At 46.7% G+C, this 27,008-nt stretch overlaps 1 protein-coding gene across 2 annotated transcripts in view; it reads left to right on the forward strand.

The window, feature by feature from the left end:
• The window catches only part of TCF7L1 (transcription factor 7 like 1), a 191,854-nt gene extending 165,125 nt beyond the window's left edge, over positions 1-26,729 (forward strand). Inside the window, exons 4-12 of one of the 2 annotated variants that reach the window (XM_027966726.2) lie at positions 4,314-4,397; positions 18,209-18,341; positions 19,766-19,868; positions 20,179-20,262; positions 21,024-21,167; positions 21,857-22,016; positions 22,102-22,209; positions 23,559-23,637; positions 25,334-26,729. In XM_027966726.2, the coding sequence (XP_027822527.1) occupies positions 4,314-4,397; positions 18,209-18,341; positions 19,766-19,868; positions 20,179-20,262; positions 21,024-21,167; positions 21,857-22,016; positions 22,102-22,209; positions 23,559-23,637; positions 25,334-25,767 (1,329 nt within the window). In that variant the 3' untranslated portion in view covers positions 25,768-26,729. The remainder of the gene's footprint in view (positions 1-4,313; positions 4,398-18,208; positions 18,342-19,765; positions 19,869-20,178; positions 20,263-21,023; positions 21,168-21,856; positions 22,017-22,101; positions 22,210-23,558; positions 23,638-25,333) is intronic. The other variant, XM_060412085.1, reaches the window with a different exon arrangement.
• Positions 26,730-27,008: the final 279 nt, after the last annotated feature.

The raw sequence follows: 27,008 nt of genomic DNA on the forward strand, positions 1-27,008 counted from the left end.
TTGCCTGGCCATTGGTGCATTGAGGCCCCACAGGTCCCTTGTGTTCCATCCCAGTGAGCATCCGCTAGTAGGGAGGTGCTGAAGTCCCACCATGATACACTGTATCTGAAGTCAGAAGCCAGCTGTGGCCAGTTGGACGGAGCCTAGGCTGGGCTTGGAGAAACCAGCAGTTTTCATTTGCCCACATGCCATCACTATGCAGAGCATCTAGGCTCAGCCACACATCTCTTAATCCCCAAGAACATGTTCTCCACCAATGAGTGATGAGCCCCGTGGGGCTGGCTGCTCGCACATGAGAATTACAGCAAGAGAGATTTATTTCCGCTGAACATCGGGCTGAGCCTGACTTAGGAATTTAGGAGTGCACAGCCACCTCCAAAGGTCTGGGCATGCGGTCGGGAAGGCTTACAAGGGGGTGTTGCTGGCTCCTTCTGTCCCAACCTGTGGTGCTGGGAAGCTCAGCTGTCCCTTTAGAATGCTCCTTTCCTTGGAATTATGATGCAGAGATATTCCATGACACCAAGCTGCAGGGGCTCCAGCTCTTACAGGTCTCTTCCCCACTCCTTACTCCCACCACTGGTTTCAAAATCTTAAAAAAAAAAAAAAAAAAACAGGCGAAGAGTAGAAAGAGGGAAATGACAGCCCTCCATTTCCCTACCTTTTGGAATGAACTGTTTCTGAACACAGACACACCCATGTGATACACCCTCAACCTCCATGATCGGCTGGAGCTGGAAGGGTCCTGGGAAGATGCATACTATTCCCGGAACCCCCTCTCCATGGCTGCCTGACTGAGCTGTAAGGAGCCAGACTTCAGCAGTGGACCAGGCTAAAGATCTTTAGCCACCCTCCAAGCTTCCAGGTTTCAGTTATAATTAGTGAGTGAGAGTGGATCCTGTGTGCAGGAAAGAGATCCCTCCTACAGTGTTAGTGGGAATGTAAGTTGGAGCAGCCACTCTGGAAAAACTGAAAATGGAGTTACCTTATGATCCAGCAATCCCACTCTGAGGCATATTTCTGGAGAAAACTGTAATTTGAAAAGATACATGCACCTCCACGTTCATAGCAGCACTATTTACAGTATCCAAGACACAAGAGCAACCTTAACATCCATTGACAGATAAATGGATAAAGAGCATGTGCTACATATACACTATGGAATATTGTTGTTGTTTAGTTGCTAAGTCGTGTCTCACTCTTTTCGGCCCCATGGACTATAGCCAACCAGGCTTCTCTGTCCATGGGATTTTCTAGGCAAGAATGCTGGAGTGTGTTGCCATTTCCTTCTCCGGGGGATCTTTCCAACTCAGGGTCAAACCTGCTCTTCCTTCTTGGCAGGCAGATTCTTTACCACTTAAGAAGCCCACGATGAAATATTACTCAGCCATAAAAAGTAATAAAACAATGCTATTTGCAGCAATATAGATGGACCTTAGATATTATCATAGAAAGTGAAATAACTCAGACAAAGACAAATACTATATGATATCACTTAAATGGAAATCTAAAATATGATACAAATGAACTTATATACAAAACTGAACAGACTCACAGACATAGAAAATAAACTTATGGTCACCAAAGGGAAAAGGGGGTGGGAGAGGGCTAAATTAGGAATTTGGGAGTAGCCGATACAGACTGCCATGTACAAAATAGACAGAGGGATAGCACAGGGAATTGTATTCAATATCTTATAATAACCTATAGTGAAAAAGAATACACACACACACATATATAGATAGGCAGTTTTGCCCCTCCCAGAGATATTTGGTGAAGGCTGGAAATTTGGCAAAGTCTGGAGACATTTTCGGTTATTATAACCAGGCAGAAGAGTGAGTGCTACTGGTATTCAGTAGGTAGAAGCCAGGGATGCTGCTAAACATCTTCAAATGAACAGGACAGCCCCCACTACAAAGAATTCAGTGGTGCCACTGTTCAGAAACTGCAAGAATCCTACAAGCTTGCTACGTCTACCAGCCCATAAGGTCAGCAGATAGTATTCGTAAAGAGCCCAAACTCCAGCACTGTCCCAAGTCGGGATTCAGATCGATTCCTCTGGACCACGCCAACATGCGTATCTAAGAACATCCCTGGAAAGCAACAAGAGTGAAGAGTGTTCAGTGTTGACCCTTGTGACTGTAGGTAGATAGGGAATCAGATGCTGGAAGAGTTTATGGATTTTAGGAACACTGGTGTTTCACATGGTGGGGGGTATATTTGGAACACGTCACCCGGTATTTGTGGTTGTAGAGAAACAAGTGTGATAATTAGTACTCACATGCAAGCTCCGGCCACCTCAAGAGTCCCTACAGTAATACATTGCCACGTATGTATTCATTCAGCTTCTGGGTGGCCAGCCCTGTTTGAGACATAAAAGGAGAGGGAAAAAAAAAAAAAACCATCAGAGCCAAGAAAAGGCTGTGGGGGGCAGTAGAATGTTCCAGAAGATGATGTTAAGAAAAGCTTTATGAATCATGTAGTGGTGAGGAGTGTGGGATTTGAAGTCAAGAGACCTCAGCTCCAGCTCTTCATAACATGGGCAAGTCATCTACCCTGAATTTACTTCCATTAGCTGGTCTTGCAGATTAGGACAGCCACCCCAGCATGTCATAGCAGAGTTGTCATGGAAATTAAACTGTTTTACATACGTAAGTCTACTGTGAAAACTGTCAGGGTGGCACAAATGTTGTTATTCACTGAGGAAATGAGTTTTTACTAATGATACATTTGTCCAGTGCCGTTGACTTGCCAAAGGCATTTAAATCACAGTTAGTTCACCCAGGAAATGTAGGCTCTGAGAAGGGAACTAAATGAGTGGGGGTGTAAAGGAAGGAAGCAGATAAGATAGGCAGAAGGTAGGGACAAAGATGACACTCAGCTGAGGGAGAGGCTCAGAGTGGACCTGTCCTTATTCATGAGGTCCCCATTCATTTCCACCTCCCTCGGCCGGGCCCACTTGGCCCACCCCAGCTGCTGTCTGTCCACTCCCTGGGCCTTGGCTAATGTGTCCTTGGGTTGTGATTCCTGCCTGTGGACACCTTGTGGCAAGTCCAGCCCCTGCCCTCTCAGTCATATTTTTGTGGTTGATGGAGAGCAAAGGGGTACTGCCCATCCTCCTTTCCTGACCTGTTTTCAGAGCTCAAGCCCAAATCATGATTTTATTCCCCAGTCCCAAAACTGAAGCAAGGGGGTAATTCAAAGACTTCTTTCTGTCTCCATGGGGAAGCACTTCCTGGAGCCGTCACTTCCCATGAGAGCTCAAATTTTCAAAGTAACCTCAAGAATTCTGCGAAGAGCCTACATGGCTGGTCTGCTGCCCAGAAGCACTGTATCAGTGTTGACACTAAGCCAGCATGTGTGTTTTGCTCCCGGCAAAGATTAATGGTTTGCTTATGAAAATAATAGCTGCCATTTATCAAACGCCATCCATGGGCACAGGACTGTGTTCAAGACTTGACATTGTCCCTAATCCTTCCAACAACCTGTCAAGTTAGTGATAATCGCCTTGCTCTATGGATGAAGAAACTGAGGTTCAGAGTTGTCAAGGCACTTATCCAGGGTTACACAGCAGAAACAGCAGAGTGAGAACCTGAGCCCATGAACACCCGACTCCAGAGCCCCTCACTGCCTCTCTACCCACTCTCTCCCAGGCTCTTGCCCAAGACTACTAGGCTGACGTTGAGGAGATCACTTTTCATTTAAAGTGTATGTGTGAGTGAGTGAGTGTGTGTGTGTGTGTATGTTAGGGACGGTTTGGTTGGCATTTTTTGCAGTGATGCATGGGAGGGCAGGATACTGGAAAATCTTTTCAAGATCAAGAAACACTACAGTGAAGTAAAGATCCACATCCTTGAATAAGGACAGATATTCCCCATGACCCTGGAGGTGTCAGGCAGATGGTTTGTATTCCTTCATTCCCCAGGTTGCTCTGGAGAGGCTGTTTCCTGGGGAGTGTTGTGTGTGATGCTGTGAGGGATGGAACTGAACAGACAGGATCACCATCTTGGAGCCCTGGGTCCCTTGATGAGTCTTGCTTGTCTCACACCTAATGACTCTCAGCAGTAGGGTCTTTGAATATTATACTTTGGTTAGTTGTGCTGTCATGCGTTTACCCCAAAATGACGGAGGGGCTGGTGGTGGTAGTGGTGTTGATGCATGCTCTACTCTGTTCCGATCTCTGGACACTGACCCAGTAAGGAGCATGCAGGTCGAATGAAGCTTGGTGTCTGTCCCCCAGCCCCTGGCCCCAACTCACTTGGAGCTCTGGCGCGGCCCCCTCTCACCAGCCACATTGCTTTCTGTCCCCTGTGTAGTACCTGCAGATGAAATGGCCACTCCTCGATGTCCCCGCCAGCACCACAGTCAAGGACGCCAGGTCACCGTCCCCAGCACACTTGGTAAGTCTGTTTCTTCTTAAAGCGCAGAAGGGATATTCTCACTGACCTTGTCCCATATCACTGCCTCCACCTTCCCGAAGGTCTAGCAGCGTTGCCCCAGGTGTGTGAGCCAGACGGTCAGGAGTGCAGCAATTAGAGTGTTGGCTTTGCATGTCCCTACCACTACCACCTCGGCACACTCACACACCACCCAGGATGTCATGTGATCAGAAATGCCAGCCCTGCCCCTGGCTTGTATTGGTCCTCCTCTGCCGCCCCTCCACCTTGGCAGTCCAGTTCTCTCTCTCCCGCTAGAGCTCGGTTCACAGCCCTCATTTCCTCTTTGGAGCTGCACAGCAACAGTTGAAGAGGCTTTTCTGTACGTGATGTTATAGGAAAGAATTAATTAAAATATATGCAAACAAAAATCCCCAGGGGCAACCAACGTCTTTCTACCAATGTCCGAGGCAACAGGGTCACAAAGAAGGGTCTGGAGGGTCTGGAGGGTCCTGGGAGGAGGTGCAATGGGATCTGTCTCCTCACCTTAGGGCTTGCAACAGACTGAAATTGATGGGATAGGAGGTGCTCCCAGCTAGGACCCTGTATCCCTCTTTCCTGGGCTTTCTTAGAAGCTTGGAGCAACCCACATGCCCCATAAGCTGACTAGTGTTGTTCCACTGCAGTGAGTCTCAGAAACACAGAGCACACAGGTAGAAGGGAGACCTGGGAACATAGGATACTTCTAAAACTTAATTCTGTAAAATTTCAATGGTTTTCCTCACTCACGCTCCCCCTTCCACCACGCTGGGTTGTTTGCAGGCAAATCCCAGATGTAGAATTTCATCTCATTCATATTTCATCTCTTCGTATTTTAAGATCTCCTGACAGTCTTTTTTCATTAAAAGCTTAGAATCCAGTGCAGGAGATACAAGAGATGTGTGTTCGATCCCTGGGTCAGGAAGATCCCCTGGAGGAGGAAATGGCAACCCACTCCAGTGTTCTTGCTTAGGAAATCCCATGGTCAGAGGCATCTGGCAGGCTACAGTCCATGGGGTTTCAAAGAATCAGACATGACTGAGCAACCGAGCACACAGCACACCTATCAAGTATACATCAGTAAAAACTAATAATTTTTTTTAAAAGCTTAAAAAAGAATTTAGAATCTAGTTGAGGAGAAGGAAGGTATCCCTAGAGAGATAAGTCCTGGCACGGTGAGCTTGTATGATTTCCAATAATCGTGAGACCAACTTCCAGGGTCTGAGCCCTGGGTAGTTTACAGACTGTGTAGTTCTCAGGTGACTGTCACAGCGATCCAGAAGAGGCTGCCCTGAGAGGTTCCGTGACCCGTCACCAAGACCTGAGCAGCCTAAAGAACACGCCCCACTGGGAGGTGGGACAGGCCTGGAAGTTGCCTGTGACCCTCTAGATTCCAAGACAACTGCTGATGGCCAAGTACAAGGTGCAAGCGCCCACTAGTGGCCAGTCGAGGACTGGGCATCCCAACGACCCCCATCACCACCACAAAACTGGCTTGTTCCCTCCCAGCACAGCCATCTGTCTTGATTTCTTTTTTTTTTTTTCACTTTATTTGTTTTTCGGTACTGGGGCTTCACTGCTGCATGGGCTTTTCTCCAGTTGCAACGAGCAGGGGCGACTCTTCAGCGGTAGTGTTCAGGCTCTCTGGCTGCAGAGCACAGGCTCTCGGAGCATTCGGGCTTCAGTAGTTGCAGCTTCTGAGCTCTAGAGCGCAGGCTCCGGAGTTGTGGCACAGAGACTTAGTTGCTCCAAGGCATGTGGAATCTTCCCGGACCTGGAATTGAACTCAAGTCTCCTGCGCTAGCTGGTGGATTCTTTAGCACTGAGCCACCAGGGAAGCCCTCTTTCACTGTTTCAAATCCTTGCTCATGCCCCCCACCCATCCAGCATCCTTCACATCCTGTCTGTATATCTTCAAAAATCTCCATCTGCATTCAGAGGAGGTGAATTATTTTTAAAACAAGCACATAGACTCTTTGAGTTTGCCATCCCGCCTACTGCACAGACTGACCCAGCTCTGAAAAATAAAACAAAAAGCCTGCCACCAGCCCTCCTCTTCCTCCTATATTTCCCTTCTAATATTCACCACCCAACTTCACACAAGAGCTAGACCTTCCACCTCCATTCCTGAGCTGTTTGCCATCTAATACCTACCAGCACTCATTTGCCCACCTTTTCTCAATCCTCTGCTTCCTATAGTTCTTTTGTTGGCCCCACCTGCTGCTGCTGCTGCTAAATCACTTCAGTCATGTCTGACTCTCTGCAACCCCATAGATGGCAGCCCACCAGCCTCCCCCGTCCCTGGGATTCTCCAGGCAAGAACACTGGAGTGGGTTGCCATTTCCTTCTCCAATGCTTGAAAGTGAAGTCGCTCAGTCGTGTCTGACTCTTAGCGACCCCATGGACTGCAGCCTACCAGGCTCCTCCATCCATGGGATTTTCCAGGCAAGAGTACTGGAGTGGGGTGCCATTGCCTTCTCCTTTTGGCCCCAGGAGATTGTATTAATTGTTGTTGTTCAGTCACTACGTCGTGTCCAACTCTGCGACCCCATGAACTGCAGTGCACCAGGCTTCTCTGTCCATCACTATCTCCCTGAGTTTGCTCAAATTCATGTCCATTGAAATCAGTGATGCCATCCAACCATCTCATTCACTGTTACTCCCTTTTCCTCTTGCCTTCAGTCTTTTCCAATATCAGGGTCTTTTCCAATGAGTCGGCTCTTTGCATCAGGTGGCCAAAGTATAGAAGCTTCAGCTTCAGCATCAGTCTTTCCAGTGAATATTCAGGATTGATTTCCTTTAGGTTTGTCTGGTTGGATCTCCTTGCAGTCCAGGGGACTCTGAAGAGTCTTCTCCAACCACAGTTTGAAAATGTCAGTTCTTCGGCACTGTCTTCTTTACGGTCCAACTCTCTCATCCATTCATGAGTATTAGAAAGACTCTAGCTGTATTAATATACATTACCAAATTTTTTTTGCCCTCTCTATGATTCCATTTTTTTAGACCCTTTTCCTCAAATAAATCAACTACTCATCCTCACTTATTATCTCAGTGTAAGTGACATAAAAATACATGAAATCCCTAAACTCTCCATAAGGTTCTCTACCCATAGCATCCACTGCCAGACAAACCTGCAGTCACTGAGAGACATCTCAGCACAGCTGGTGGAGCAGGGGCTCATGTTATGTCTGAGAGTGGAAAACCATGAATAGTGGATACATTACATTGTAGATGGAAAAATAGATACTTTTCTAGGAAGTTGTATATTATCATACTCTGTACTCTCATACAGAAAAGCAGAAAAACAGGCCTCAAAAGCTTAAAGAAAACATGGGAGAAAACCTTACTTAATATTCTAGAAAATGGAAGGAGACCACCGTTTTCCATTTTCAAGCCAGAGCTCTCATTCTGTTATCTGAGATACACGTGTGTGTGAATATGAGCCAAACCTGAAATGCCCAGGGAGAATGATGTGTGTCGAAGTTTGTGTAATAAAGTGGGTTTGAATCCCAGCTCTGCCTCTTCCTACTTGTGAAGCTTCAGGAAATTACCTCATCTCTCTTTGCTTTGGTTTCCTCATCTATAAAATAGGTATTAGAAGAGCATTTGACCTCAGAGTTATGTGAAAGTGAGCCCATGCATTGTAATGAGTTTAAAATTGTGCCTTGCACAAAATAAGCCTCAATAACTGCTAGCTTGCTACTATTATCACCACCACCACCACCTCTCAGTTCAGTTCAGTCATGACTGAGTGGACTTTGCCACCCCATGGATGGCAGCATGCCAGGCTTCCCTGTCCATCACCAACTCCCAGAGCTTGCTCAAACTCATATCCATTGAGTTGGTGATGCCATCCAACCATCTCATCCTCTGTCATCCCCTTCTCTTCCTGCCTTCAACCTTTCCCAGCATCAGGGTCTTTTCCAATGAGTCAGTTCTTCGCATCAGATGGCCAAAGTATTGGAGTTTCAGCTTCAGCATCAGTCCTTCCCATGAATACTCAGGACTGATTTCCTTTAGGATGGACTGGTTGGATCTCCCTGCTGTCTAAGGGACTCTCCAGAGTCTTCTCCAACACCACAGTTCAAAAGCATCAATTCTTCGGCGCTCAGCTTTCTTTATAGTCCAACTCTCACATACATACATGACTACTTGAAAAACCATAGCTTTGTCTAGACAGACTTGTGTTGGCAAAGTAATGTCTCTGCTTTTTAATATGTTGTCTAAGTTGGTCATAGCTTTTCTTCCAAGGAACAAGCATCTTTTAATTTCACGGATTCAGTCACCATCTGCGGTGATTTTAGAGCCCAAGAAAATAGTCTGTCACTGTTTTCCACTGTTTCCCGATCTACTTGCCATGAAGTGATGGGAGCAGATGTCATGATCTTTGTTTGTTTGAATGTTGGGTTTTAAGCTAGCTTTTTCACTCTCCTCTTTCACTTTCATCAAGAGGCTCTTCTGTTCCTGTTCACTTTCTGCCATAATGGTGGTGTCATCTACATATCTGAGGTTATTGATATTTCTCCCGGCAATCTTGATTCCAGCTTGTGCTTCTTCCAGCCCAGCATTTCTCATGATGTACTCTGCATTTAAGTTAAATAAGCAGGGTGACAATATACAGCCTTGACGTAGTACAGACTAACTATTTTATGGAACATCCCTCCATCTGGGTGTATCGTGAGATTTCCTCGTGGGTAGATTCCGGTTGTGTTTTAGCAAGAACACGACCGCATTCAGGTGTCCCTCTCAGTGCCTCACATTGGGAGGCAGGTCTGTGATATCCATTTGTCCCAATGTCGGTGATGTTGGCTTGGATCATTTAATTAAGATGATGTTTGACATGTGTTTTCTCTTTGAGGTTATTCTTTCCTTTTGTACTTAATAAGTCGCTCTGTAGGCAGAAGCTGTATGCAGCTTGGAAGCTGCATAAATGCCCTGTTTCTTATTAAATTTGCACCCAAAATTCATGGCATGCCTTGGTAATTATCTACCGCCATCATTCTTTTATTAGTTTCTGCTGCTGGAATTTAGCTTGGGGGAAGCCTTATTCGTATCTCCCAGGCTTCCCTGGTGTCTTGGTAGTAAAGAATCCACCTACCAATTCAGGAGATGTGGGTTCAGTCCCTGGGTCGGGAAGATCCCCTAGAGAAGAAGAGGACAAACCACTGCAGTAATCTTGTCTGGGAAATCCCATGGACAGAGGAGCCTGGCAGGTTATAGTCCATGGGGTCACAGAGTCAGATATGAGTTAGCAACTAAACAACTCATATTTCCCAGTTCATTACTCTTAGTGTAGAGCAAACTGGACACTGTGTCAAGTCTGTGCAGTGATGACACAAAAGAAAAAGATCGAGGAGACAACTGAAAAACAGCCTACAAATAGTGTTCCTTAAGAGGAGACCACAGCCAGCTAAAACAGCAGGCAAGAAGAGAAGAAAGCAAAGCTGGGCTTTCAAAGGAAAGACTAGGGACTTCCCTGGCAGTCCAGTGGTTAAGACTCCTCAATTCCATTGCAAGGGGATGGGTTCGATTCCTGGTTGGGGAACTAAGATGCTGCACAGCACAGCCTAAAAATAAATAAATAAAAACTCAAGTGTCTAGCTTAAAAGTGCTCACCTGAATTCTACAAAGTAAATGAAAATTTATATGAACTTAGACACATCCTGGCAAGAATCAGAATTGTAAGGGTTTGATTTTTTTCCCCTTATACGCTTCTATGCAGGGCTTCCTTGGTGGCTCAGATGGTAAAGAATCTGCCTGCAGTGCAGGAGAGCTGAGTTCAATCCCTGGGTTGGGAAGATCCCCTGGGGAAGAAAATGGTAACCCACTCTAGTATTGTTGCCTGGAGAATTCCACGAGCAGAGACTGGAGGAGATAGTTCATGGGGTCACATAGAGTCAGACATGACTGAGCAATTAACACTTTCACTTTCATCTAGGCAGCAGGGCGAAAAGCCAGTATCGAAGGAAGAAAAATAAAGGTAAACGCAGGGTTCTCTTTTGCTGCCTTATTGCCAGCAAGCCATAGATAAGTTTTGATAAGGAAAGTTTTTTAACCCAAGAATTTTGTGCCCAGTCCAATTTGCAAAGTCCTCAGAAATGTGCCACTGTTTCCAAGAAGGATCTGAAGCACATTCTAATTCCCCAAAGCATTTTCTCTCTGCTGCTGCCATCCAGAGATCCTGTATTTATGCTCACCTCTTTTCCAGCCTGCAGCGCACTACTTGCCACCTGCTTGAGAAGTTCTAAATGTATGTGTTAGTACATTAAGACAGACCTTCATCCCCTTGTTTTCTTCCCTGTGCCCCAGTCCACTGTCTTCCATGGAGTTGCTCAAACACACCTGTCTTCCTGTCCACCTGGGAACCACTACACTCTGGGTGCCTTCCGCCCAAACGCCCTTCCCTCTCCTGCCCACACATCTCATTTCTGCTGCCCTCATAAATTCACTCAAGAGTCATTTTTTGAGGACTTCCCTGCTGGTCCAGTGGCTAAGACTCTGCTCTCCCAGTGCAGGGGGCCTGAGTTTGATCCTTGGTCAGATAACTAGATCACACATGCTGCAGTCACAGATCCCACGTGCCACAGCTGAGATCCTGTGCAGTCAAATAAAAATCAAACAGAAGACATTTTCTCATTGAGGCTTTCCCTGGTTGGCCTCTGTAACTTATAACCTACATCTGCCTTGCCTCTTTTTTTTTTTAATACTTATTTTGGCTGTTCCAGGTCTTAGTTGCAGCACACAGGATCTTCAGTCTTCATTGTAGCATGCAAGATCTTTAATTATGGCATGTGGGATCTAGTTCCTTGATCAGGGATTGAACACATTGTCCCCTGCATTGGGAGCACAGTCTTAGTCCCTGGACCACCAGGGAAGTCCCCCTCCTTGCATCTTATCTGCCATCCCTGACTTGATTTTTCTCCTTAGAAAAATTTATCGCTATCTAGTATTTTAGGTACTTATTTTTTTGGATTATTGTCTAGATAGACAAATTCTCTAGTGCATTCACAAGACCTAGAACAGTGAGTGGCACGTCGTAGATACAGCATGAATACTTGTTGTGAGTCATGTTTTCTGCCAGGCCAGTTAGTTCAACAAGCAAGCCATGCCATCAAGACCCAGGTTCTTTCCATTTCTGCTGTTGGCCTCCAGCCCTTTGGCTACGCAACTCAGTGCCTGCTGTGTAGACAGTCTTCACAGACAATTACCCAATAAATCAATGTGTGAATTGCCAGGAAAATTCTGTATAGAAGCCATACATGCAAATTTCCTTTCTTTAATAGGATACAATGACAGAATTAGCAAAGAACTTATATTTTTCCTTTTAAGTAGTATTTGTTAGAGAGTGGTGGGTATGTTTACTTAGAATTTTCCCCCTCAATTTTCATTGGTTCCTATTTGCCATTGCTTCTATTATATGTTAATCCACCACTATGAGTATACTGGTACTTTTTTGGGGTTTTTTTTTGGCTGTGCTGTGTGGCTTGTGGGATCCTAGTTCCCTGACCAGGGATCTAACCCATGCCCCCTGCAGTGGAAGCTGGAAATCCTAGCTACTGGACCACCAGGAAAATCCTGGACTGGTACTTTAGGAACAAACCAACTTCCTTTTCCCCTGAAGTTTTGCATTTAAGCATAGTCTCTTGAGAGCAATTTTAAGAGAAAATTCCCTTAAGCAGTTAACAGACAATGGATTGTGGGTAGAGCATATTTTTTAAATATATAAAATCAGTTACAGTTCGTGACCCAGTGCAACTCTGAGGATCTCTGCTGGGCAGCCTGTTGACTGGCCTATGTCTGCTTTGCAGAACTTGGATACCACAATTCAGGCTCCCCTTTGCCTGACCTGAAAAGCCTTATCTTTCTGATCTCTGAAATTCAGATCCGGAAGAAAGGGGGATAGTGAATGAAGCCTAGGACGCAGGAGGCTTTGCAAAGGCCTCAAACCACTGGCTTCCCCAGTGGTTCAGTGGTAAAGAATCTGCTCGCAATGTGGGAGATGCAGGAGATGTGGGTTCGATCCCTGGATCAGGAAGATCCCCTGGAGGAGGAAATGGCAACCCACTCCAGTATTCTTCCTTGGAAAATGACATGGACAAAGGAGCCTGGTGGGCTAAAGTCCATAGGGTCGCAAAAAGTCAGATACGACTGAGCAACTGAACACGCCTGAATGCAAAGCAGTTACTGAGAGAAGCAGCTTTTGAAAAGGTGGCTGGTTCGTCTGTGGTGGAGCATTGGCTTTACTTAGAGCTTGGAAGAAAGTCATGAACAGTAGAAGGGAGGATACATTCTTCCTGGGGATCAGGAGTTGCCAGAACCTTGGCTTGGACCAGCTCTAGAAAGGGGCTTCCCTGGTGGCTCAGCAGTAAAGAATCAGCCTGCCAGTGCAAGAGACACAGGGTCGATCCCTGGGTTGAGAAGATGCCCTGGAGAAGTAAATGGCAACCCACTCCAATATTCTTGCCTGGGAAATCCCATGGACAGAGGAGCCTGGTGGGCTATAGTCCACGAGGTTGCAAAGAGTCGGACACGACTGAGTGACTGAACAACAACCCTAGAAACAGGGAATAGACAAGGAACACCTGAGTTGGGAAAGGGTTGGGTCTGTGTGATGGGACGGAAGGATTCGAGCACAAGGTAGGTCTGAGATGCTCTGCTAGGAAAGCTAGACTTGGCTAGTTTCCTTGCCCAGGGAACACCTGTGTCCTGGCTTGTGTGTGCTCTCTGTATTGTACAGCAGGAACTGTCCGCTGGTTCTCCACATCCCTACACTTAACCTGGCTTCATGCTGCGAACATCATGTGCCTGGAGGACAGCAAAGGAGAGAAATCAGTGGGAAACTTTTCTTGGGATGATAGCCTCCAAGGAGAGCTTTCTCTGAGTCAGCCCTAAAGGAGTGATCTTTTAAAAAATAATTTTGTATGTTATTTATTTCTGGCTGTGCTGGGTTTTCACTGCAACGCGGCCTTTCTCTAGTTGCAGCAAGCGGAGGCTTCTTGCTGTGGAGCATGGGCTGCAGAAAGCAGGCTCAGTTGATTGTGGTGCTAGGGACACGTGGAATCTTCCTGGGCCAGGGATCGAACCATGTCTTCTACACTGGCAGATGGACTCTTTACCATTGAACCACTAGGGGAACCCAAGAGAACAAGTTTGGCTAATCATCTCCAGAGGCTGCATATTCCCAGCCTGATAAGGAAAAGTCTACCTTCCTTTTTTTCTGTGAACTCACCACCTTCCCATCTATTTTCTAGACAATGATGCCACCTAATGGGAACCAGTAATAACTCACAGTGTTTTAAGTGAGGAGACTGCATTTTCCAATATAACTTGTGTTTCCCTGCTTTGTGCTTAACTCTGACACCCATTGAGTGCTGTTTGCCAGCTTCTGATGAAGACAGCACATGGCCAGTCCTACTTTCATAATACCGTTAAGTATTTTAGGATGACTCTGTGCACCTATATTCAGTTATCATATAATACACATTAAACATATTACAGTCTTGTTTGTCAGTTCTATCTAAATAAAGCTGAAATTTTTCATTTAAAAAAGATGGCTATAAATGATGTAAATAACAGATGCACAAGAGATATGTCAAAATGATAACAGGTACTGGGTTATGCTCGTGTGCCTGTGGGCGTGGGGAGTTTGTTGGGTTTATTGTGTGTGTGATTGTGGTTTCTAAATGTTTTATAATATAGCTTGTATTTTTTCCTTAGGAAATTTGCATTCATCATATGTATATTTTTAATAGATAATAAAGTTGGCAAACACAAGAAAAACAAAATCATTTGGACTCTCACCATTCAAATATACTTACTGTTTACATTTTGGTATGCTTCTATTTTTCTTTTCTCTTTTTGGCCGTGGTGTGCAGCTTGCAGAATTATAGTTCCCCAACCAGGGACTGATCTTTTAAGTTCATGGCAGTGAAGTGCCGAGTCCTAACCACTGGACCATCAGGGAATGCCTGCTAGTCTTTTCAATGTTTTTACCATAGAATTTACATGATTTTTTAAAACTATAATTTTTAAATTACACATTCATTCTGTGTATTTCTTTTATCATTTACTATCACTCTTAGTAATAATTCTATTGGTTTTTATAATATAAAAATCGCCCTTTATTGACTTCCCTGGTGGTCCAGTGGCTAAGATCCTGTGCTGCAAATGCAGAGGGCCCCGGGTCTATGCCTGGTCAGGGAACTAGTTCCCATGTGGCTCTAGTAAGAATTTGAATGTCGCAACTGAAGATCATGCATGCCACAGCTAAGACCTAAAACAGCCAAATAAATTTTTTAAAAAGAACCTCCCAAAGCTAAATTATGCCTTGGGAAGGAAAAAACAACCTTTTTAAAAAGTTAACAATAAGTAAATAAAATTAAAATCGCCCTTCAAACAAAGCTGCTTCCATGAAACCTGAATGTTTCATTGATTGCATCAGGATCCTATTAATGGAAATCTGACCTTAAAATAATCTTTTAATACTCTTATTTGTGCAATGTGTTCTTGTACGTGGAGACCTCTTCAAAAGCCAGTAAGGGAACAGGTGAAAACAGGAAGAAGAAAACAATTTTAGAATATACCTGCAACTACATGCAGCGCCAAAGGAGCCCACCAAGGGAGGTGATAGGAAGTTGTCCAAGAGGAGGTACCAGCAGCCCAGCCGTGTACCGGCGCCACCTAGTGGTTGTGGTTACGAACGTCTGAAATCTCGGTCTCAGTTCTGCAGGTCTGGGAGCTGGGCTTCTGGGTTCCGGGCCTTGCTCCAGGACTCTGCCTCTCATCTCTGCTTAGCCTACTGAACACAGAGCAAAACTACTGTCAGTGCACGAATACTTAGGAGATGTACGTATCGTAGCTTGCATGATGAGCACCAAAGGGGCACCAACTAAAAGGCAAAAAAGGCTCATGGAATCTACAAAATGAAACATTCAACCAAAAAGACAGAAGTTTAGAATTCTGGCCCCTGCTGCTGCTGCTGCTGCTGTTGCTAAGTCGCTTCAGTCGTTTCTGACTCTGTGCGACCCCATAGACGGCAGCCCATCAGGCTACCCCGTCCCTGGGATTCTCCAGGCAAGAACACTGGAGTGGGTTGCCATTTCCTTCTCCTGAGATGCCATCAAATTATCATCCTTTTTACAGATCTCTTTTTTAAAGACACCTCTCTTCCACTTGTAACTCATTTACCTTATCACCCAAAAAGATGAGTGTATGTCCTTTCTCTGACAGATGTTTTGATTGGGCTGTTGCACTGGCAGGGGATGCAAGAGGAGACACCCTGGTTTGTAAAGGGCTGGTGTGAATCCAGTTCTGTGACTTACTAGCTCTGTGACTCAGGCTACATCACTTCATCTTTCCATGCTCTATTTCCTCATTCCTCAAACCAAGATAATCAAAGCTCCTTTAGTAGGTTATAATAAGGACGCTAGCCATTTTTGTAATAACAGTCCTTACTGTTAAGTGAGATTAGGTTAAAACAATTAAAAATTCAGTTTACTGATTCCAGGGCACACAGGTTTCCCCCCTTTTTAACTTTTCTGAAATCATGATGTGTTGGTGACATGCCTGAGTTTTTACTTTCTTTTTTTTTTTCTTAATTTAGTGTTTGTTTATTTTATTTACTTAGCTGCACCATGTCTCACTTATGGCATGCAGGATCTTTAGTTGTGGTATGTAGGATGTAGTTTCCTGACCAGGGATCGAACCTAGGCCTTCTGCATTGGAACGTGGAATCTTAGCCACTGGACCACCAGGGATGTCCTTGGTTTTGCTTTCTTAACAGTTACATAAAATGTGCTCCTCACATTTGGTGGTGTTTAAAATGAAATGTGATAATTAGGTCAGCAGGGTGTTTGATACGCTCCAGGGAGAACACTTCTAAGTGCCCTTGGTAGTGTCTGTAAATGTAAACCTTGAACATGACAAGTGGTTATATGAGGCCTGGTGGTGACAGTTCTCTCACAGCTCTGTTCCCAGTCTCAGACTTGAACCCATGAGCTACTATTTCTAAGAAGTTTATTTGGCAAGCGTGTGTTGAGCCTTTCAAAATTCACTGAGATTACACAGAGCATGGTTCATAATTCTGCAGTCTGTACCATTTAGCACACAGTATACATGAAGTGAGTGATGGTGGGCTGTTTTGAAAAGGGTATGTAGGAGGCTAGGTGTAATCCCTCCTCTAATTCTATTGATTCTTTTTCTGCTGTATTTGTTGTTCAGTCATGAAGTCTTACCCACCTTTTTGTGACCCCATGGACTGCAACACGCCAGGTTTCCCTGTCCTTCACTATCTCCCTGAGTTTGCTCTAATCCATGTACATTGAGTCGGTGATGCCTTCCAACCATCTCATCCTCTGTCATCCCCTTCTCCTCCTGCTCTCAGTCTTTCCCAGCATCAGGGTCTTTTCCAACAAGTTGGCTCTTCATATCAGGTGGCCAAAGTATTGGAGCTTCAGTCCTTCCAATGAATATTCAGGACTCATTTAATTTAGGTGACTGGTTTGATCTCTTTGCAGTCTAAGGAACTCTCAAGAGTCTTCTCAAGCACCACAGTTCGAAAGCATCAATTCTTCAGTGCTTAGCCCTCTTTCAACTCTCATATCCATACATGACTACTGGAAAAACCATAGCTTTGACTAGACGGACCACTGTCAGCAAAGTGATGTCTCTGTTTATTAATACACTTTCTAGGTTTGTCATAGCTTTTCTTCCAATGGGCAAACAGGCTGCTACTTTCTCTTAAGTTCTCTACAAGGGCTGAATGCGATGCTGCATGGAAACTACCTGGCACATATTCAACTCAGTAAATAACCACAGATTTTACGGGCATACCTCATTTTATTGTACTTTACTTTCCTGTGCTTCACAGATACTGCATTTTTTTTTTTTTATGAATTAAAGGTTTATCCAGCAAGTCTATCGGCATCATTTTTTCCAACAGCCTTTGCTCGCTTTGTGTCTTTGTCACATTTTGGTAATTCTTGCAATATTTCCAACTTTTTCCTTATTATTATATTTGTTATGGTGGCTTGTGATCAGTCATCTTTGATGTCACTGTAGCAAAAAGATTACAACTCATTAATGGCTCAGTGGATGGCACCTTTTAACAATAAAGTGTTTTTGATTAGAGTATGTATGGGGTTTTTTTGCCTTTTCATACTATTCATGAGGTTCTCAGTATAAAAAGGCAAATATATATACATATATATATAAATAATATATAACAACACAGAATGAAATAGTTGGATGGCATCACCGACTCAATGGACATGAGTTTCAGCAAACTCCGGGAGATGATGAAGGACCGGGAAGCCTGGCGTGCTGCAGTCCATGGGGTTGCAAAGAGTCAGACACGACTGAGGGACTGAGCAACAGCAACAAATGTATTTCTCTTAGACATAATGCCATTGCACAGCTAACATTGCACGTGCTCAGATGTGTCCACCTCTGCGACCTAATGGACTGTAGCCCGCCAGGCTCCTCTGTCCATGGGATTTCCCAGGCAAGAATACTGGAGTGGGTTGCCATTCCCTCCTCCAGGGGATCTTCCCAACCCAGAGATCAGACTCGCATCTCCTGCACTGCAGGCAGATTCTTTACTGCTGAGCCACCAGGGCTTCCCCATACTTAACACTATAGAATAGTATAAGCGTAACTTTTATATGCACTGGGAAACCAAAATCATTGTGTGTTTCACTTTTCTGTAGCAGTCTGGAAGCAAACCTGCAGTATCTGAGGTCCATCTGTACTCCATCTCCTTGGCAACTGGCCCTAGTCTTTTTCTCTCTGTCTTTCAGTCTAATAAAGTTCCTGTTGTTCAGCACCCGCACCACATGCATCCGCTGACGCCCCTCATCACCTACAGCAACGACCACTTCTCCCCCGGCTCCCCTCCCACACACCTCTCCCCAGAGATCGATCCAAAGACAGGTGAGTTGACTGCTGCTCAGGCTGGCCCAGGTGACTCAGAAGAGAATTGTCTGAGGAGTCACACGTGCTGACAAAGCAAGTCTTTATTGGGAAGGGGCACCCACGTGGAGAACAGTGTGATAAGGGAACCCAGGAGGACTGCTCTGCCATGTGGCTCACAGACTCAGGTTTTATGGTGATGGGGTTAGTTTCTGAGTTATCTTTGGCCAATTGTTCTGACTCAGGGTCCTTCCTGGTGGTGCACACATTGCTCAGCCAAGATGGATGCCAGGTGGGAGGTGGTAGGATACATGGCGTCTCATTTTGACCTTTCCCAAACTCTCCCGGTTGGTGGTGGCTTGTTAGTTCCATGTTCCTTGCCAGGACCTCCTGTCGTAAAATTACTCACACAAATGGTTTCTATGGTACCTGGCCAGGGTGGGCAGTTTTAGTCAGGGTGTTTCCCCTAATAGACTTATAAGTTTAGATACAAGGCAAGAGACGGAGTTGATTTTTTTCTCTACTTGCTCACCCACACTGTTCATCCCAGAGAGAGCCATCGTTTTCATAAAATTTCCATAGAGTTGCTGTGGCTCAGAGCATTTTTGGAGTCCCTCTTTAGACAGCTATTACAAGTTACAGATAATAAAAGAGGATAAATGTGGAACGGATGTCACCGAGTCCAAGCTCAGTCTGGTCACCACATGACAGGCCTGTAATTGGGAGGTAAGGAATAACAACTTTATTCAGAAAGCTGGGTATCCAAGAAGATAGCGGACTAATGTCCTAGAGAACCATCTTATCAGAGTCTGGATGCCAGTTTCTTTTATAGAACAGAGGGGGAAAGGGGGAAGTAGAATAAAAAGGCCATAAGTCTTGCAGAATATCTCCTGGCTTGGCCTGCATCAGGACAGGGATGTGTTGATTTCTTCTTGCAGCCAGTCACAGGTGGGCCAGGTCAGAACAGTCTCCCTGTGAGCTGAACAAAGTCACTTTAGTCTAACTGTCCAACAGAGGGACAAGGTTCCCTGAGACAGGCCATTATGTATGCTTGCAGCTTATATACAGCATCTTTTCAACAATTATAGTAACAAGAGCATGAAGAGCAAAGGTTAAAGTCAAAGAAAAACAGATCCAACGTGGAATCAGCTATTGTTCTTCCCTGTTACACGGAAATCTGAAGTTTATTTTTCCACGAATGAAAAAGCTTTTCCAGCTGATGACTCCGGAGATAATCTTGGGTTTCTCAGTCCAAGATTTCCTGCCTGTGTCTTGGACACCTCCAATATGAGCAGTTGGAAGTTACTGGTGACTGAGGGCAGAAACAGTGAAAGAAAAGGCATTGCAAGCTCCAGAGCATCTGGGAACAAAGGGTAGCCTCCTGTTTGATGGACTTTAAGGTGTAGGGTCAAGGAATTGTCTGACACATTTTTCCTTGGAAGCAGGAATCCCCCGGCCCCCTCATCCATCCGAGCTGTCTCCGTATTACCCACTGTCTCCCGGAGCTGTTGGGCAAATCCCACATCCCCTCAGCTGGCTCGTCCCACAGTAAGGAAACTTACAGCCTTTCTTATCCCTCCTTCCTTACACTGAGCTCTGCCTCCTATACCTCCAGCCTGTCCTTGGGGTCCAAATACAGATGCCCCCTGCCCCAGCCCCAGAGTGGAGCCCTCTCACCAAGCCCAGAACTTCCCCAGGGCATCAGAACAAGTTTCCCAGGCAGCATCTTCCCAATTTCCACTTCCTACTTATTGCCTTTTACTTATCATCCTATCTTCCCAACCCCTTCTCCATCCCTATGAATGTTCCCATTTCAGCCAGTTTCCTGACCGGATTTCCTTACTCCTGGCCCTTATAGGCAAGGACAGCCCATGTACTCCCTTCCTCCCGGTGGCTTCAGGCACCCCTACCCTGCCCTCGCCATGAATGCCTCGATGTCCAGGTGAGTCCTGGGGCTGCGGCTGTGAGCGGGGAAGTGGCAGCACAGGGAATGGTTGTCTGCTGGCTCCCCTGCCGTTTCTGACCGTTACATGATGCAGCCTTCTCTTGGCAGTAAGCAGAGAGGCAGGTGCTCACCTTTCCTCCCCGCCTCTCTGATTAGTTGTGGGATGGAAACAACAGGCTCTGCTCACTCTTGCCCCATCTCCCTCTCTAAGAGGAGACTTTTAAAGCCCTCACACTCAGTCCTCCTGCACGTTCCCCTATGGGCTGGGCAGGGCTTGGTGGCACTGAAGCATTTTGAATATGTCAGACTGAAGCCAGAGGCTGGGAGATTAATTGTTCCTGAAATGATATCAGGAGAAGGGAACTATGAAAGAGGATTTCCATCTCAGGGGCTGACCTACCTGACAATCGTACCACCAATGAAGAAAAAAAAAAAAAAAAAACCCACAGCATAAGCCTTTCTTTCCTTTCCCCTGTGTACCTGGCCTCCGACCTCCTGCATCTTCTGTTTTTCATCCCACCTGCTTTCAGCACCGAGTATAGGAACACTGTGCGTTTGTAGGGGAAGGGAGGTTGTTGGGTGTTTCCCAAAATGAGTTCTTTTCAAGGTCAGCCAATAGCCTTCTCTTGCTCCAACTCTGCCATGGCAGAGATGTTCATATGCCTCTGCCATCAAGGCTGGGTTCCACCATGTCCTCTGAGAGTGACAAGCACTTAGCCTGAATCCCTCTGTTGTTTTTGTTTCCCCCTGGTATGCAGCCTGGTTTCCAGTCGGTTCTCCCCTCACATGGTGGCTCCGGCCCATCCTGGTCTGCCCACCTCAGGGATCCCCCACCCCGCCATTGTCTCCCCCATTGTCAAGCAGGAACCAGCGCCCCCTAGCCTGAGCCCAGCTGTGAGCGCGTGAGTAGTGGGCAGCCTGGTGGCGGGTGACCAGTCTCTGAGTAGCAGTTGCCATTGATCCTTTTCCTGAGGACCTTCAGCTGACGGCTTCTTCAGCCACATCCTCCCCACCTTGCAAACTGTTCCCTTTGACCCCTGGAATTCCCATCCTCTCGGAGACACGATGCATCTTTTCTCGCAGTAAGGGAAGCCCTACAATCAGGACTTTGAAAGAGAAACTGAGAGAGCTTTTAGCTTCCTTCCCTGTCCCCCCATACACTTGAAAATTGCAAGGGGAATTTTCTCAAAGTCACATGGTTGACTTGGGTCAGAGCTGAGTCCAGCACCATGGCCCACACTTTGTCCACTGAAAGTCAAAGTCTCATGGCCAAGGAGACCCGCCCCGGCTCTGTTTCTACCTACAGTGCTCTGCCCCCTCCTCTTTCTCACCTGGGGCCAGCCCATCTCAGCTCCCCCCACCACCTTTGTCAGGGGCACAGCTCCTTTGTCAGGAAGTTGTCCTCTCCTAGAATGTGGCTGGAGGTCAGTCAGAGACTAGGAACTGGGTGCGCAGGTGCTGAAAGCAGCCCTGGGCAACTCTCATTAGCTGCCAAGTGGCTCATCCCCTCCTCCCCAGAGGCAGCCAGCCCTTAGCCTCCTTGGGAGATGACAGCTGACAAATGCTAACCTACAGCCTTGTGCCTTCCCAGGAAATCACCAGTCACAGTGAAGAAAGAGGAAGAAAAGAAGCCCCACGTGAAGAAGCCTCTTAATGCCTTCATGTTATATATGAAGGAGATGAGGGCCAAGGTGGTGGCTGAGTGCACCCTGAAGGAGAGTGCAGCCATCAACCAGATCCTGGGAAGGAAGGTAAGGGCCGCCCCTGTGTTCCAGGCTGTGCAGCTCAGCGTCCCCCATGCTCAACACTCTTTCCTCGCTGGTCCTCTCTCTACAGTGGCACAACCTGTCCCGAGAAGAACAGGCCAAGTACTACGAATTGGCCCGAAAGGAGCGGCAGCTTCACTCACAGCTCTACCCGACCTGGTCAGCCCGGGACAACTACGTACGTGCCCACTCAGACACCAGGGGCAGCCTCCAAGTGAGGATTTGGGGGAGAAGGAAGCTGACTCCAGTGATAGAGGACCCTTAAGGCCAGGGAGAAGTCTGTATTTCTCTAGAAATGAGGAAGACACTTTAATTCTCAGGAGGGCCACGAGGACATGGTTTTGGTGTCCTGAGGACAGAGTTAAATTTGTGCCTGTCCCATTGCAAGTGGGGCATCCATGCATGCTAAGTCACTTCAGTTGTGTCCAACTCTTTGCAACCCTGTGAACTGTAGCCCTCCAGGCTCCTCCGTCTGTGGGATTCTCCAGGCAAGAATACTGGAGTGGGTTGCCATTTCCTCCTCCAGGGGATCTTCGGGACCCAGGGATCAAACCTGTGTTTCTTGTCTCCTTCATTGAAGGGCAGGTTCTTAACCACTAGCGCCACCTGGAAAGCCAACTGGAATTGGAAGTGGACTGAGCCTTTAATTCCATACTTCAGGGTGTGGTGTCAGCTGTGTGCTAGTTCTGATGATCGGTGTCTGTAGCAAAGGGTTCCCAACCTGGGGCTCACAATGCCATGAGCTACTGCCTACATTTCTGATACCTCCCTGGAACTGGACAGGTTTTTTTATTTTATTTTTTTAAAAAATTTTGGTGGGGCTGCATGAACTTTCTCTATTTGAGATATGCAGGGGGCTTCTCTTTAGTTGCAGTGGGAAGGTTTCTCATTACAGTGGCTTCTCTTGTGGAGCACAGACTCTAGAGTATGCAGGCTCAGGGGTTGTGGCACATGAGCTTAGCTGCCCCACAGCATGTATGATCTTCCCAGACCAGGAATCAAACCCACTGGCAGGTGGATGCTCAACTCCTAAACTGCCAAGGAAGTCCCTGTATGTATGTTCTTACTTGCTCTTTTTCTGCTAAAAGTCTTCATAGCTGAGTTAGTTTTTTTTTCCCCCCTCTTTGGTGCCAACTGAGCCCATACCTTCAACAGTGAAAGCATATAGTCCTAACCCACTGAATTGCCAGGGAATTCCAGCTGCATGAGATTTTCAGTGATACCTGGGATGCCTCAAAAAAAGATCAGGAACCTGACACTGTTCTAGAGAGAGAAATAGAAAACTAAGCCTGCAGGGCAGGGAAAGAATGAGACCTTCCAAGAAAGTCAGGACCTATCTGAGCTGAGGGGAGGGAGGTGGCCCCCCAGAAAGGCTCACTGTGTCTCCGCATGAGGCTGCTGCACAGAATGGGACCTGGGCGCCTGGTACAGAAAATATCCTGTCAACCCCACTTCATAACTGAATCCATCAGAAAAGCCGTTATTCTGTCCCTGGTTATTACCTTTTCCTTTGGCTATATCTTTCAGGGTAAGAAAAAGAAGAGGAAGCGAGAAAAGCAGCTGTCCCAGACACAGTCCCAGCAGCAGCAAGTCCAGGAGGCAGATGGTGAGTCTTCAGGAGGGAACTGCGTCTTTACTTTTTCCCACTGTGTCAGCTACGCCTGCCAGCACCCTGTGCATGGCTCTCTGATGGACACCATGTCAACGCTGTGTTTTAATATTAATAGCTGCCATTTTCAAGGCCTCTGCCTCATGTACACTTGTGCATGCGTGCTAAGTCACTTCCATCATGTCCGACTCTTTGCGACCCTATGGATTGCATCCCACCAGGCCTGTCTGTCCATGGGGATTCTCCAGGCAAGAATATTGGAATGGGTTGTCATGCCCTCCACCAGGGGCTCTTCCTGACCCAGGGATTGAACCTGCTGCTCTTATGTCTACATGCATTGGCAGGAGGGTTCTTAACCAGTAGTACCACTTGGGTATACTCAGGTGGGTGTTATTATTACCCCCCTTCTGGAGATGATCAGTTTAGAGGCTCAGAGAAGTGAAAGGATTTTCCTGGTCATGCTGCTTGGTAAATGGAGGGAGGGTTTGGTCCAGCGCTTTGTCACTCAAAAGGTGCTCTTCAATTCAGTTGAGTTTCATCTTATTGAGGGTTAGGTTCTAAAATCAATGCAGTAAAAGTAAAAACTGAATGTTGTTGAAATGAGCCTTGAAATTCCCTTAGGAACCCAGCCCCTTAGAGACTGGCATACCACCTTTCAGTGAATCCAGTAGATTGCGGTTTTCCTTCAATGTTTGGTTGGCCGAATATCAGAAACAATCATTTGCTTGGATTAGGAAGGCCCTTTTGTGCCACAAATATCTTTTTACATCAGAATCTCACCCAGCACAGACTAGCCCCTTCCTTGGCCAGTATTTCAGTCACACCTCCCATCTCACGCTCATTCCAGCACAAGGGTAGAACTAGTTTAGTTCCATCTAAAGGGCTTCACAGGTGGCGAAGAATCCTTCTGCAATGCAGGAGACCTGGGTTCAATCCCTGGGTAGGGAAGATCCCTGGAGAAGGGAATGGCAACCCACTCCAGTATTCTTGCCTGGAGAATCCCATGGACAGAGGAGCCTGGTGAGCTACAGTCCATAGGGTTGTGAACAGTGAGACGTGACTGAGCAGCTAACACAGACACACACACAAAGTGCTTTTTATCGCCTTTCCTTTCACTTCCTTTCCTAGCTTTCTAATATCTCTATAATTTATTTATCTCCATAGGAGTACACATAAATTAACTATGTATATGACGCAAAATCTGTTGAATTGGTGCGTGGCAGGCGCTGTACTATCTCTAGGAGGATCATAAACCAAAGATTTTAAAGAAACTGAATGGAGATCCATCCCCCAAATGATAAGATTTAGGCAGGAAGATGATAATTTGCTAGAGAAGGAAATGGCAACCCACTCCATTATTTTTGCGGGGAGAATTCCAGGGACAGAAAAGCCTGACGGGCTACACTCCATAGCGGTGCAAGGAGGCAGACATCACTGAGCACAGCACAGCACGATAATTTGATAAGCTCAGCTATTTTACCTCCAGGCAGATACTGAACGGGGTCTCTGGCATTTTGGTATTGGCCCTTTTCTGTGCTCTAGGTGTACTGAAAGTCTTAGGCGTCATTTCAGGGCCTCACGTCCCTCCCTCTACGCATGCTTGTTTCCCGGGTCTTATGTACTACTTCCGCCTTTCCCAGCGTTCCTAGCGGCTGACTTTCTTGTTTGTGTCCCCCCACCCCCACCCCCGCAGGTGCTCTGGCCTCCAAAAGCAAGAAGCCATGTGTCCAGTACCTGCCCCCCGAGAAGCCCTGTGACAGCCCAGCTTCCTCCCACGGCAGCATGCTGGACTCCCCAGCTACCCCCTCCGCGGCCTTGGCCTCCCCGGCCGCCCCAGCCGCCACCCACTCGGAGCAAGCCCAGCCCCTCTCCCTCACCACCAAGCCAGAGACCCGGGCCCAGCTGGCTCTCCACTCAGCCGCCTTCCTGTCATCAAAGGCTGCCGCCACCTCTTCTGGCCAGATGGGCAGCCAGCCCCCGCTCCTGTCCCGGCCCCTCCCTTTGGGGTCTGTGCCCACAGCTCTGCTGACGTCCCCCCCATCCTTCCCCGCCACGCTCCACGCCCACCAGGCCCTCCCCGTGCTCCAGGCCCAGCCTCTGTCCTTGGTCACCAAGTCTGCCCACTAAGCTGCCCCCCTTGACCTATGCAGGCTGTCACGTGACTCATCGAGTAGTAAGGATGCAGAAGGAAAAAAAAAAGGAAACTTTATTGGTCAATATTTGACCACTCTGGACTGTTCTGTAAAGTGACTGGTAACAGCAGCACTTTACGGTTTGTAGATGTAACCAGTAGCTGATCTTAAGTCTTTTTTTAAAAAACAAACAAACAAAAATCTTTAAAAAAAAAAAAAAAGGAAAACGAGAACTGAAAAGTAGTGTGTTATTCTTCCTGTGTGTGCAGTGGTGGATGGACCTGGGCAGAAGGCACCCCACTCTCTACCTCCTGGACTCTCTGCCCTCCCTCCTCTTCCCATCCTCTCACACATCCAGCCCCCACCCCCTGCTTCCTGGCTCCCCTCATTCCAGCTTACACGTTGGCCCTTGTTGCCATTTCTAGCCTCTTCGTCTACAACCCATTCCTTGACATTCCCTTTGACTTAGCCCACGTTTTGCTCCTGTGGGTTCATGCCTTCATCTTCGTCCTCTGCCCAGTGTAAGGCTGTCACCACGTGAGAAACACCTTGGCCTCTTTGTCTCCACCAGCACACTTCTCCCTCAGTGGCCCTAAACCACCCCCACCCCCCAGCCTCCAGCTTTCTGTGGAGGAAGAGGTCCTCTAAAATGGTTCTCCCCTGCATTTAAAGGGACTCAAGGTGCCTGCCACTTCCTCAGCGAAGAAGCCTGTGTTCCATCCCCTTACCAGTCAAGATGTCCCCTCACAGCCCCGGAGTGGCAGACAGGTCTGGCTCCTGTCACCCGGGAATGTGCTAGCACAATCTGCCAAAGCTCTGAGACCCTCCTCCCTCCCCAGTCACCTCACATGCTTCTTCTGTGTGTATTTCTTTTCATTTTTATGGGGTTTTTTTTGAGCAATTTAAACTCCCAGTTGTTTATTTTCACAAAAGAAAATAAAATTGCAGTTGCAAGACTTTGCTGAGTATTTTAGTCCTTTGTTGACTCAAGCCCCTTTCTTCACACCAAAGGCTGTGTAAGATTTTTACAGAATGCAAAAGAGGAATGCCTCTTTTGGAAGGGGATGTAAGTCATGCCTGACAGAACTAGAAAAATCTAATCCCGTTTTCAACCTTGAATGTGCACAGACCAGTCAGTATAGATAACTGAGATCCAAAGGGATGAATCTTTTTATTTTCATTTGTCTTCTTGTAATTGCCAAGATGGAAGGGGTGTCCTTGGGTTTCTTAGCACGT

This window comes from Ovis aries, chromosome 3 (genome assembly GCF_016772045.2).
Source record: "Ovis aries strain OAR_USU_Benz2616 breed Rambouillet chromosome 3, ARS-UI_Ramb_v3.0, whole genome shotgun sequence".
Lineage (NCBI taxonomy): Eukaryota > Metazoa > Chordata > Mammalia > Artiodactyla > Bovidae > Ovis > Ovis aries.